Source organism: Anoplophora glabripennis, unplaced genomic scaffold (assembly GCF_000390285.2).
Source record: "Anoplophora glabripennis isolate ALB-LARVAE unplaced genomic scaffold, Agla_2.0 scaffold398, whole genome shotgun sequence".
NCBI lineage: Eukaryota > Metazoa > Arthropoda > Insecta > Coleoptera > Cerambycidae > Anoplophora > Anoplophora glabripennis.
Window position 1 is genome coordinate 85,680 of NW_019416485.1, and position 13,549 is coordinate 99,228.

The 13,549-nt window shown below is 34.6% G+C and overlaps 1 protein-coding gene across 1 annotated transcript in view; it reads left to right on the forward strand.

Moving 5' to 3' along the window:
* The window catches only part of LOC108909206 (neuroendocrine convertase 2), a 134,187-nt gene that overhangs the window by 24,682 nt on the left and 95,956 nt on the right, over window positions 1-13,549 (forward strand). Inside the window, exon 5 of the mRNA XM_018713462.1 lies at window positions 6,407-6,495. Coding sequence (XP_018568978.1) covers window positions 6,407-6,495 — 89 coding nt within the window. The remainder of the gene's footprint in view (window positions 1-6,406; window positions 6,496-13,549) is intronic.

Below are 13,549 nucleotides of genomic sequence, written 5' to 3' on the forward strand. Positions count from 1 at the left end.
AAATACGAAACAATTAAGAACGTTTAAAATAGTACTCTTAGTACAATTTCTCGGATGCTGAGTGCGGAATTTAACTCTACTAATTGCAGAACTTCTCTGTTATTCGCAGCATGACATGATACTGCGGTGCACAGGATAATAACATAGTAGCTTCTTTCTTTCTAATAATCTAGTAGGTACTTAAAAAGTTACCCTGTATCACTAAATATAGTTGGTGGTATTCAAATAAAATCCTTTAATTTTGAAGATACGAACAATATTGCAATATTTCCTTATATGTCGACAAACAAATTTTCATACTTTCTAAATTTAAGATGAAGTTATTGTCACATATCAAATGAAAAATTGGATTATTAGAATCATGTGATTGATTTAATATCATGCTTTTTCTATTTTTTGCTTCCCATTATGTTTTATCACGTAGTATAAATAACGTAGCTTTTGTAATATTTTATCAAAAGGAAAATGCAATGGAAGCACACCGCAGGTATAAAACCAACTGTGCTTCACGTGCTCCGCTCATTATTCCAAGGGCCCAAATCCCAAGAACGAAATTTTAGTCGATTATATAATTCATTAGAAATTTAGCCAATAGCAATTACAAATTTTACGTAGTTACTATGTATTGATAAGCGATTATACTCTTGACGACGTGGTATAACCGTTTTGGTGTTTCGCCTCCTCCAACAATGTGAACTATGTCATGGTAACGATAGTTTTAACATTTGTCAATAAACGTCAAAAACAAAAATGGAACGCTTCGGTTCAAGCTCTGAATTATATAATCGTATCGAATACCACTCGAGCAAACGAAAATATTCGATTATACTAACCTCCTCACTCGACGTATATCCTTAAAACACCACGACAGCGTAGCTGGAATATCGCAGAATACGTCTCGTGACTCGGAAGTATAATCGAATATTTCCTATGCTCTTGTGATATTATAACTGAGTAGTTTCTTATCAATATTAAATTGATAATACCTAGTTGCAATAATGAATTGACTTGTTTTTTTTATTTATTTCCTTACAAAATCATATCTCTTGTCACACCATTGAGTTTCAAAATAAGCATAAAATAAATACAAGCAACTTTCGCAATATCAGTAATGTCAGGATATGTCAACGAAAAGCTCATTTTCTACTTTAGATGAGGTGAGAACGGAAAAATACCGCTCAACGTCTCGAGGGAAAGCATCGTCGTGGGATTTAATAGCATATGCATTTTATATAACGTGTTCAGACAATAACGGATATCTTCTAACAGGAAATTTTAAGACAGTTAAGCGTGCGTTGGTCTTGTAATGCTGGCAAGTGTTGTGTATATCTTGCGGGAGAATATCGTGCTGAGAATTGTCAATTAATTTACATTTGAGTATATTTTTATATTTTATTTAAGTGACGGTGTTTTGTAAATACTGCTAATATCATCTTTGCTTTGTGCTCACCTATGACATAAAGATGGAACCGTTATACAGTGTGGCCAACTGAAAACGAAACAGAGCCATTTTCAAGAACTGCGTCAAGATTGTAGAAAAACGCTCAGAACCGTCGATTTTAGATTAAAGGGGGACATTCTTTGCTGGTATTTTTGACTCCGCCACTTTTACACCCAAGCAAGGGTAAGCATTACCCCAAAATATTTAAATGGCATTGGGGGTTGAGTAATATTTATTTTGGAAGCTCTTACAATTCTCTTTACAACAGACTTTAAATTTTATAATTCCGCCCAATACTTTGAAAAAAATTTACATTTTAAAATTTAAATTATGTTTAGTTGCTTACTTACTACTTAGTTGATTAAATGTTCAAACTGATGACTGCCCGCTTCCATACAAGACTAAAGATTTTGTTCGAAACGTTCGCGCACATTCCGAAGCATTTATGGAGTGATTCGACGGCATTCGTCGACGATCCTTTCACGCAAATCTTCCAGCGACGCTGGCTGTGTTTCATAGATTTTACTTTTTAGGTATCCCCACAAAAAGATCAAAGGGCGATAAATCCGGTGATCGTGGAGGCCACTTAATGCTCCCTCTTCTCCCAATTCAATTCCGTAGAAATCGTTGGTCCAAATACTGACGGACAATTAACGCATAATGCGGAGGAGCATCGGCCTGTTGAAAAATCAAATGATCTTCATCATACTCTGGAACATTTTCAACAAAATCAGTCAAGGCAGGGTCAATAGCGTCTTCCAGTAATTGCAAATACATTTGGCCAGTCAAATTACCAGGTAGAAAAAAAGGACCCACCAGCCGGTCACCGAAAATTCTAGGCCATACATTTAATTTTTCCGGTTACTGTGTATGCACCTCGTGAAAAACTCTGGGATTTGAATCGGACCAATAGCGGCAATTGTGACGATTTACCGTCCCGTTCAAGAAAAAACTGCATTCATCAGAAAAACAGATGTTAAAAAGGAACTGTGGATCGTTCCCTGCTCGCTCACTCATTATTTCGCAAAATTGCAAACGGCGGTCATAATCATCCTCATGAAGTTCCTGGACTAAATGTATTTTGTATGGATGGAATTTATTCTTCTTCAAAATGGTTTGTATGCTAGTTCGATTGATCCCAGACACAGATGCCAGCTGCCTCGTACTTAATGTAGGATCAAGATGAACTTGTCCCAAAACTGCAACTTCACTAGCTTCATTAACTATAGGTTTTTCAATTTCTCGTTTTTTATTGGCTACGTTCCCTGTCTCTTGAAATTTTTTTACTAACTCTAGAACATACTTCCTCCTGACATGTCGATCTTGATGTTGTTCATTAAATAGCTGAGCTGTTCTATTCGCACATTTATTGTTCATAAAGTAAAGCGAAATGATATCTACCCTTTCCGCAATGGAATAAACCATAGTGTTTAATTTTCAAAAACACAATTAAATAAACTACCAACCAACGCTTCCAAATAATACTAGAAAATAATTTGGAATCCACTAATTTTACGTTCATTGTGTGTGTATAGCATTCATTTCTGTTTTTTACAATTGTTTTTTTTTACGAAAGTGATAACAAATCGCCAAAAACCAATGTAACGCAAGAAATACTAAATTTATACCATTGGCGTACTTAACTCGAATGACTGACATTTTTACCGTTACTAATTGTTTGTACATAAGTTTCAACTTTAAAATCAAAATTCTTAATAAGTATTGGGCGGAATTATAAAATTTAAAGTCTGTTGTAAAGAGAATTGTAAGAGATTTCAAAAGAAATATTACTCAACCCCCAATGCCATTTAAATATTTTGGGGTTATGCTTACCCTTGCTTGGGGGTGAAAGTGGCGGAGTAAAAAATACCAGCAAAGAATGTCCCCCTTTTAATCTAAAATCGACGGGTCTGAGCGTTTTTCTACAATCTTGACGCAGTTCCTGAAAATGGCTCTGTTTCGTTTTCATTTGGCCCCCCTGTATGTCCCGTCATTCTGCTGACAAATAATCCTAAACTGTTAGATTAGATTTTAAGGATGTAATTTAATACTGGTCGAGACATTAATCCGCAGAGTAGTTTCTTCCTAAAACAACATCAGTTACAAGTTGTTTTGCATATTTGCGAAATAGTAGGTCGCTCTCTGTCAGTTTAGCGTATTGAAGGCCCCCAGATATTTAGTAGAAGCCACGATTCATAGATTTTTATTATACCTATCTTATGTCGTTTTGCAACTGAAAGTCGTTTAGCTGAATTTTCAAAATGTGGGTCTTATTAGGTGCCGAGTGTCATTAGATGAGGACCTTATTTAACTCAGGCGTCTTGTAAAAAAAAGCAGTATCGAGCATTGCGATATGGCACACTATTTTGTCACGTTTACTATAGGGGACGCCTGGTGCCTCCTAAACACCAGCACCTTGCATCTTCTCGGGTCAACTCACTTGGCAAATCAACATTTATTATATAAAACAAGTACTTACACCATTGAAGGGTTGCTTTTCCGTTGGAGGACAGGATGGTTTTACACAAGGTTTTACATGGTTTACAAAGTTTTAAGGGTTTAAATACGCCTATTTTACAAAATGTTGAATGCATTGGAATTAATCAACCGATTGAAAAATTGAGAACAATGACTAGTGTCCATCAGTTTGTAGAGCGAGTGAGCGCGTCTAACGTAGTGCGAGGGTCAGTTCAATATGTATACAATTTGCAACTGGATAGTTTTCGTTGCTTTTAAATCCGTTGCGTAATACTGGCATGAAATTGATTCTAATTAGTATAAAAATTATTCTATTATACAGGGTGTCCCAGAATAACGTGTACAACGGAAGACCACAGATTCGTGGGCTTAAAATAGGCAAATTTAGACTAATTCCACCTATATCCGAAATCGTTTCGTTTGACCGCTAGATGGCCTCAAAGTTGGTGAAAATTTTTTGAATTTTGTAAGTAACTCGAATAGGTATTAATCGATTTTGATTATTTTTGGGGTGTGAACTTTTGCTTACGATCTACACATTTTGGTGTTATACAGTGTTTTTTATAACTTACACCTACAAAATTGATGTGTGGTGATAATATCCGTTCATTACTTTTTCCTCTTTCGGGCAATAATGACAACAATTTTTTATCTGATAGGTGATACCTTTCGAAAGTTTTTTGGACTCTTGTAGAATTTTGAGTATTAAATGAGCGGTTTAGGTACAAAAAAATATTTTTTAAATGTCTACAATATCTTGCCACCCATATTACAATACTTAACAAAGTGCTAGTAGGCACTGATTTGGTGGGTTGATTGTAATTTCAGTTTGATTTATAAATCATTGTACCTGCCAATTCTTAATGAGTATTTACTACGATAAGATATATTACCATATTACTTCATATGGATGCACAAACATACGACGAATTAGAGTTATGTACAACATGCCTAATTTTATTGAGATAATTAGTAAAAACAATCAAATACAAGTTGATAGGTATTATCAAATTTAGTACAACTATAAAAACTGTTCAAAATGATCACCGTTGTTTCTATAACAAAAATTAATTCAGTGAAGAAAGGACACCCTTTGCAGTTCTTGAGGCCAGTTAAAAGAAGCATTGTCCCTTCTACCGATCCATCGACGAGGGAATTTTTGGTTAATATACTGCTGGGCATTTACAGTGAAATGTGGTGGAGCTCCATCATGCATAAACCACATGTTAGCTCTGAGTAATAACGGCACACCTTCCAATAACTCGGTTAAAGTGTTTTGCAAAAATTCTAACAGGGACAATAATAATGCTATCAATGCGTTGTATTTGAATACAATTGCACACTGTAAATAACTCTAATTCGTCCTATGTGTGTATCCATATCGAAAAATGAAGTAAAAGGTGGCATATCTTATCGTCGTAAACACTCATTAAGAATTGTCAGGCACAATAACTTAAAAATCAGACTGAAATTACACTCAACCTACAAAATCAGTGCCTACTAGCACGATAATGTAGACATTTATAAATATGTAAAAAATTTGATTTAATAAATTTATTTTAATTTAAAAATATTTTTTTTGTACCCAAACCGCTCCTTTAATCAAAATTCTACAAAGGGTCCAAAAACTTCTAAATGGTATGACCTATAAGATAAAAAATAGTTGTCATTATTGCCCGAAAGAGGAAAAGTTATGAACTGATATTATGACCATACATCAATTTTGTAGGAGTTGTAGGTTTAAAAAACACTCTGTATAACACCAAAATGTGTAGATTGAAAGCAAAAGTCCACACCTCAAAAATAATCCAAATCGATTAATAGGTATTCGAGTTATTTACAAAATTCAAAAAATTTTCACGAACTTTGAGGTCATTTAGCGGCAAATCTAAGCGATTTCGGATATAGGTGAATTGGCCTAGATCTGCCTATTTTGAGTCCACGAATCTGTAGTCTTCCGTTGTACACGTTATTCTTGGACACCCTGTTAGTTAGTTAGTTAATTATACTATTAACTTAAAAGTTGTGCCAAAACAAAATTAAATGCATAATTTTTGTCACTGATTCATGTACTTTCAACAAGTAACTGTTCTTTTCTTCCACAAATATTGGAAATTATGTCAGTATTGTCCTGAAATCATGGATTCATAACATCAAGTATTTGTTCGCCTTCAGTGGTATATGGTGCATTTGAAAGTAATTTTTACAAATTGTTCAAAAGCTCAAGCTAATTGAGCATTTACGGATCAGCTTGTTTTCCCAGAAGGTTTTAGTTTTTTACATTCTGTAGTCACCTAGTTTGCCCTATTCTGCCTTTATAGTTATGTAGTATTTTCATGAAATATCCAGTATAGGCATACGTAGTTAATAGGTACTTACAAAATATACGATTTCAGAAGGAAATAAAATTGTTTCCTTATACATTTGTGTTGTAATTGTGTAGTTACAGGAATTATCCATGTCTTGAAACCGAAACACTTTTTTCAGCCATGGGACCAGATGTGCAGGAGAGGTAGCAGCCGCCCGAGATAATGGAATATGCGGAGTTGGCGTGGCCTACGATTCAAAAATTGCAGGTTAGTAAGGGAAACAGCACAAGTGGCGCAGCTTAAGCAAATGTGTGTAGGGGTTATGTAAAATTTATAACATACCTCTATAAAAGAAGAAATTAAGCTACGCAGGTGTATAATTTATGAACAAAGATTAGATAACCACAAATTTGAGTTAGATTGTCTGTTATATTTTTATTTCACAGCGTTACGTTGTGAGTACGGAATAGTTAAGAACTCATGAAGTCAGGTACTGATCTGAAGTTGGGTTGTTAATTTGCTATTTGCATTTGCTTGATTTTTATATTAATAGTATTTGAATCGCTAGTATTCAGGTTATTTAAGCATTGGTTTATAAAAGTTAAATTTGCCACATATGACTATGTACATATTTCAAAAGTTACTATCATTAGGTTATAATTATTATATTAAAAGCTTCACGTTGAATTAATTGCATATGGCCTTAACGGCACACCGTACCATACCTCGATAAATTTGCTAAAATTTATTGTACCAGTCGTTGGTTTAAAGTACCTATGTGTAAACGGGTCTACCGTGTAGGTGTCAGTTCAGTTCACATGCATAATAACCTGATGTCTTACCGCTTTCTGAACTGCACTAACAAATGAAACTGAAGGTCAACTGTCACTTGAATACATTGCAGACTCCGAATATTAATGCTGATCAATTAAAGGAAACTGAGACTGAACGGACAACTGAACTGACCGAAACTGTCCCTCAGTATATATGTATAGAAAGTAATTTGCAACTGGACACTTATTGGGTAAAGAGCGATAATCCCGCTTGATCCCGCTTGATCCGAGGTCATATATCCAGCCAAGGATGTTGGGGACAGTTTTTGTTGTTTTTAATACTGGCATGCGATTGATTCTAATTATGTTTGTAAATGTCGTCCTATGAAATGAGTTGAATATTTGTACCAAATGCAGTTTCTGAAAAAATCTATTAGGAAAACATATATCCGAATACAATAATATAAGTAATGTGTATGTGTNTGCGATTGATTCTAATTATGTTTGTAAATGTCGTCCTATGAAATGAGTTGAATATTTGTACCAAATGCAGCTTCTGAAAAAATCTATTAGGAAAATATATATCCGAATATATAATATAAGTAATGTGTATGTGTAATATGTAATATAAGTAAAGCCCTATATTCATACATATTTAACAAAGTTTTTACTAAAATTAATTAAAAGTTGATTATTTAAATTTTGAAAATTACTTTTGCGTTCTCTAAAATGCTTTTTGTGGCTATATGACAAATAACTTAAATTTTTATAAGGAAATTTGTCGAAATCGGTTTGTTTGTCACAAAAATTAAAAAAAGAGTCTCCTGCATTGAGGTCGAATTAGTCTTGCGGGTCATAAAATTATCCCTTCATAAGAAATATGTATTAAAAAAATATCCCTTGCCTAAACATAAGGTTATATAAAACTTCTTTTATAGAATGGTATTTCGTTCATAATAAAATATTCTAAAATCTGTTTCGTAAATTTAATAGTAGACAAGATTAAATATGCATTAGTTCCATGGTAATCTTGACTTTGTCACTAGATAAACCAAATATTGTACAAAATGTCAAAGTAAATACATATTTGATTGTTCAGAAAATGAGTGAATTCTAAAAAAGCATACAGGGTTTAAAACAAACAGTTCGGTCTATATCTTCGAAATGCAACAGTCAATTATTTTCTATATACTTCTTTGATATTGCAACAAAATTTCCTAAAACTCTTTTCTTAACCATTTTTCCTAGGTAGAAATGTAAAATAGAAAAGGGATGTAGAGTGTTATGTGAATTACCCTCTACAAATACTATTTATAAAAAGCTATGATTTATTTTATAATTGTATAGTATACAAATAAATTAATGTGCTCTATGGTTTAAAAATAGTAATTAAGGATGTCAAATTTTTTATTTTTCTGATTGGAGAGCTAAATTGTCTACAAAATCTCATTATATACATAAATTTGTTTAGAACGAATATCATAAGAATGAATTTCGCAGAAAGTACTAAAATATGAGAGGTATGCAAGAAAGTGGTTTGATTCACGGGTAAGAACCTACGCCAACCTATATCCGTATTTCGGAAGTCGAGAAATTGAATTTGCCATAAGAAATCATCCTTCACCCTCCAACTTTTTTACATTACCAAAAATTACCCTTAAAATCTAGAAAGTAACAAAACTTTGCATTCAATAGATTTCTCCTTGGGACAGTTGTGGAAACGAGTCGACGCATCATATTCGTGAATCTCTTTGCATATTTTGGTTATTCAAATACTACGGCTTTGTGTAAACACCAGAAACCTGCCTCTAAAACTTTAAAATCGCCTAAAAGTTCACACAAATGTACACACTACACAGCAGACAAATTCTTACTTGCCTAATAACACAGGTCAGGTATATCCTGACATACGTAGATGGATGCCAGAATCCCTTTACCCACAAAATCTGTTACTTAAAGGCACACAATCTGTTACTTTATATTTAGTGGATCTTTGGATACCGCCCTACAAAGGGGAGTCTATATTCTGCAATCATGGTATTCCTTCCTTCTGTATCATTTTCTTTTATCTACGAAAAATCTTTGTAAAGATATATACGCGTATCTCTTTTAATATCCTATAGTAATTACTGTAACAGTAAAATTAAAAACCGCCGTAATGATTTTCTGTAGCCTTTATGTGTGTTTTATAACCAAGTCAGTTTTTTCGACATGCAATTACTAAACGTAAAGTTGTAGCAAGTTTTGCAGCTTTGGGGAGTAGAAGGTTTCTGGTGTACATCAAGAACTAATTTTGTTTTTATATGTCCAGGATATGCTTTTGGTATTCGTATCTGGTGGTTAAAAATTTAGTTGCATACCTATCCTAGAAAATAAGTATCTACGCATTTTCATTTGTCTGCTTTCTGTCTGCACCCTGCATGGTGTTCTCTGCCTCCGGGCTATAAATTTTTTCTATTTTGAAGTTACTTTTTAGATTTTAAGGTAGGTTTTTGGCAATTTAAAAAAGCTGATGGATGAAAAACCATTTCCCATGGTGTATTCGGTCTCTGGTGGCTAATAGTCATCCTTAAGGTGCGGTTTCGGTGGTGCGTCTGGCGGCCGCGACTAGCGACTGGTCGCAAATTACTGCTTTAATGCATATTAAGGCGCGTTTAAACTGAACGAACATAGAGCTAGAGCTAGAACAAGAGCATTCTTTCTCGATCTTTTAGTGTAAATGAAAGATCGTTCTTAGCGTTTACACCAAAATATCATCGAGCAAGAATGAGAACCAAGAACTAAAATTCTTGCATAGATATTTAGATCAGCCGAGCGAATGCTCGAACACAAGAACACTTGAAGAGACCGCTCCGGGGAGCGAGCACGTCCGAACAGGCAATAACTCTCTAAGCATCTGTTCGCACGCTCTAGTACCGTTTACATCAAGCGAGCAAGCATTCTTAGAATATTCCATAGAATCTTTGCGAACGCAAACAAAACAATGAAAGAATGTTCTACGTTTGTTTACACTAAATGAATTTGATGCAGTGGGGATAGAATGAGCATTCGATCGTCTGATGTAAATCGGCCTTTAGATGCACGTGGCTACTGTGAGGCGTTCCAGCCGCGAACGCTGGCGATCGAGTCGCAACGTCGGCGACTCGACTGCCTATGTGACCAGTCTAGCCGCAGTCGCAGTGGATAAATGGCGCGTTTTTCTGCACATGAAGTTGAAATATTAGTAGAAGAACTTCCAAAATATCTCTCTCTTTTTAATTATGAAGTACTCCCCAAACAAAATTAAACTGTTTAGGATTTAATCGACGAAAAATTCCCTAAAATTTATTTCATCTTCTTTTAAATGAGCATTAATAAGGAGATTGAAATATCCTTCCCTCTTACGTTGTTTGTATATATTAAAAAGGTGCGGTTTCGGTTTCCGACTGAACGCAGCTGCTAGTCGCGCGGGGTGGGTATTTACAGTGGAGCGTCTAGAAAAGCGTGACTCACATGTTAGTCTACGTCCGGTGGTTAATATAATAGGTTCTCATTATTTTATTTATTTGTTTTAAATAGGGAAAATGAATGAGAAAGATCTTATATATTTAATCTAAGAAGATTATGAAGAACAGTTGTTAAAACAAACCTTATTGCACAAGAGGTGTGACGGCCATAATATATACAAACAACGTAAGAGGGAAAGATATTTAAATTTCTTTATTAATGCTCATTTAAAGGAAGATGAAATAAAGTTTAGGCATTTTTTCGTCGATTAAATCCTAAATATTTTGGGGAGTACTTCATAATTAAAAAGAAAGAGATATTTTGGAAGTTCTTCTACTAATATTTCATCTTCATGAGAAAAACGCGCCATTTCTTCACTGCAACTGCGGCTAGACTGGTCCCATAGGCAGTCGAGTCGCCGACGTCGCGACTCGATCGCCAGCGTTCGCGGCTTGAACGCCTCACAGTTGCCACGTGCATCTAATATGCATTAAAGCATTAAGTAATTTGCGACCAGTCGCAGTCGCTAGTCGCAGTCGCCAGACGCACCACCGAAACCGCACCTTAACAAGTGAGTCGCGCTTTTCTAAACGCTCCACTGTAAACACCCACTCCGCGCGACTAGCAGCTGCGCTCAGTCGCAGTCGCGAGCCGCAGCTGCCAGACGCACCACCGAAACCGCACCTAGAGCAAACCATTTTTTTGTGCGACTGAATAGTTCAAAAATAATATAAAAAATTAATAGAATTTGGAATAGCTAATTTAGGCATGTGTAATAAAATTAAGCTTGTTGAAATTAAAGAAATAACTTAGTTAATCTAATTTTTTTCATAAATTATCATGTAAAATAAAGTGATTACAGCACTTTTAAGAGACTTTAGATGTAAATATGAAAATAATATCAAATATTGACTTCGATGAAGTAAAATTTAACTAATATATCCATCCATGCATCTAAATGTTTGAAATGTAATTTGGAATCGAAATAAACGAAAATATACGCTATCTGATTTAAATTTCTAAAATTGCGGACACTTCCGATGTGATACAAAAATGATTTGCTTTTGAAATTAATTAATTCGTTTGTTGTCTATTTTTCTCATATCGCTGACACTAATGCGACTTTATGATGTGGGTCACCCACACATACATCAAATAAGTAATATTTGTGAATGTAATATTTTCCTACTTACAGGTATACCCTCTTAAATGTCACACATTTAGAGCCAAACTTTGTAAGTGTTTACTGTTACGGATCTGGTTGCCTGTTTAATTAATCCAACATTTTCAGACCTATTGTTTTGCTTATACTTATTTGTTTTACTACCACTCGGTACTTTAGTAAGGTAGAAAAGTCCCTCGACGCCACTGGAAACGTCCATTGTTTGGTGGAAATTTCTAAGCTGCCTGAGATCCTCCGCACGTTCGTGCAGGCGTCGTTGTCATATGCTTATCTCTGAGAGCTTTCGTTCTATTTGTGTTTCCAGGAAATTTTCCCTAATGAAAAATAAATACGGTTAGTGTGAGCGAGGTGCAGCTTGAAAATAACCTTTTATTTCATGGTAACGCGCCTTGAATTTGTCGGATCAGACTAAAAAATAAATAACTGCTCTGCTATTATGTATCACACATCATGTGTTGCGTAATCTACATACTATAACTCTTTATAATCGAATATGCCCCTACATCGCAAATTCCGGTACTTAGGTAATCCGGTAATTCAGTACATGAGGGATCACTGTACATACATACATAGCCACTTTTGCGATTTATACAGAGTGTCCCAGAACCGAACGCCAATCCCGCAACCACAGCCTCCTTGGATCAAAATAAGGTTTTGTCACTTTTATTAGCTTCAAAAAATTCTTATTGACAGTTTTTTCAAGTCACGAATTATATTCGTGTTTTCCTTAAATTCAGCACATAGTATAAATCAGCCTTAGTTTATCTTTTAAGAAAGTGTTGTTTATCTCGAAAATTATGTAGGTAATAAATGAAAAAAATTCTAAAAAAGGAAGAAGAAATTGTTTCCTTGAAAAATAGGCATACCTACAAAATAGTTGGAGGGAGATGGGGATAAGGAACAATTGCAATGGAGTAAATAACGTCCATATCAAATTTGTTCATAGCTCGAAAATCATTAGAGATATTAAAAAAAACTAAATTAATTATTTTTGTAGGTAGGTACATAAATATGGTTATATCATCTTATTTTGATTCCAGATGTGGTTAGATACTAAATTGGTGTTCGTTTCTGAGACATTTTTTATACATTTTTATGACTGCTTTTTGTTTCATTAGGCCTGATATACTGATATCTCGGAAATCGTTAGAAACTAAAAGATGCTTAAATTGAGATAAAATTGCGTTTTGCAACCAAAAATAATTCCCAAGAAGAGTTGGAAATAATCCCCAAGAATTATCCCCAATGAAATTGGAAATTTAATTTTTATCATATCTATTTGCATCAGAAATATAGAAAATAGAAGACACATTTTACATTGTTCAGCCCCAAATAGAAAAATGACCGTCAAATAATTTTGTATTTCGTACATTTTTTATTTATTTCATGGATCTAGGTTATCTAATAACTGAACTTCTTTTATCTTATAGAATATTTTTTCATGTATATGTTTATTTATTTTATAGCGTTTATTCTGAGTTCAAACTATAAAGTGCGAACGGCAGCTCTCTATAGCGGCGGCAATGGGCAGTGGGTCGGTTCTAATAATTGATTCACATCATATATATTTGTCAGTTTGAGGAGAACGTTAAGGGGAAGATAAAAGATTTTAAAAGGGCGCCAACCTACACAAAAAAAGCAAACAACCACCTAACGTCCCTAACAACCCCCCGTAGGTCGGGATTGGAGAAGATAAAATAAAAGTCACACAAAAATCTCACTGTTATATTTCTCACGGTTCGCCAGGCGTTCGGCAGAATACGGGTCTATGTTGCCTGGTGTTCTGGACTGCGATATCGAATCTGGAGCTCGAGGTGGTGTCCTATTCCCTTCCAAGATTACCAAGAAAATTGCTGAATGTTTGTTCTTAAGTTTGTAG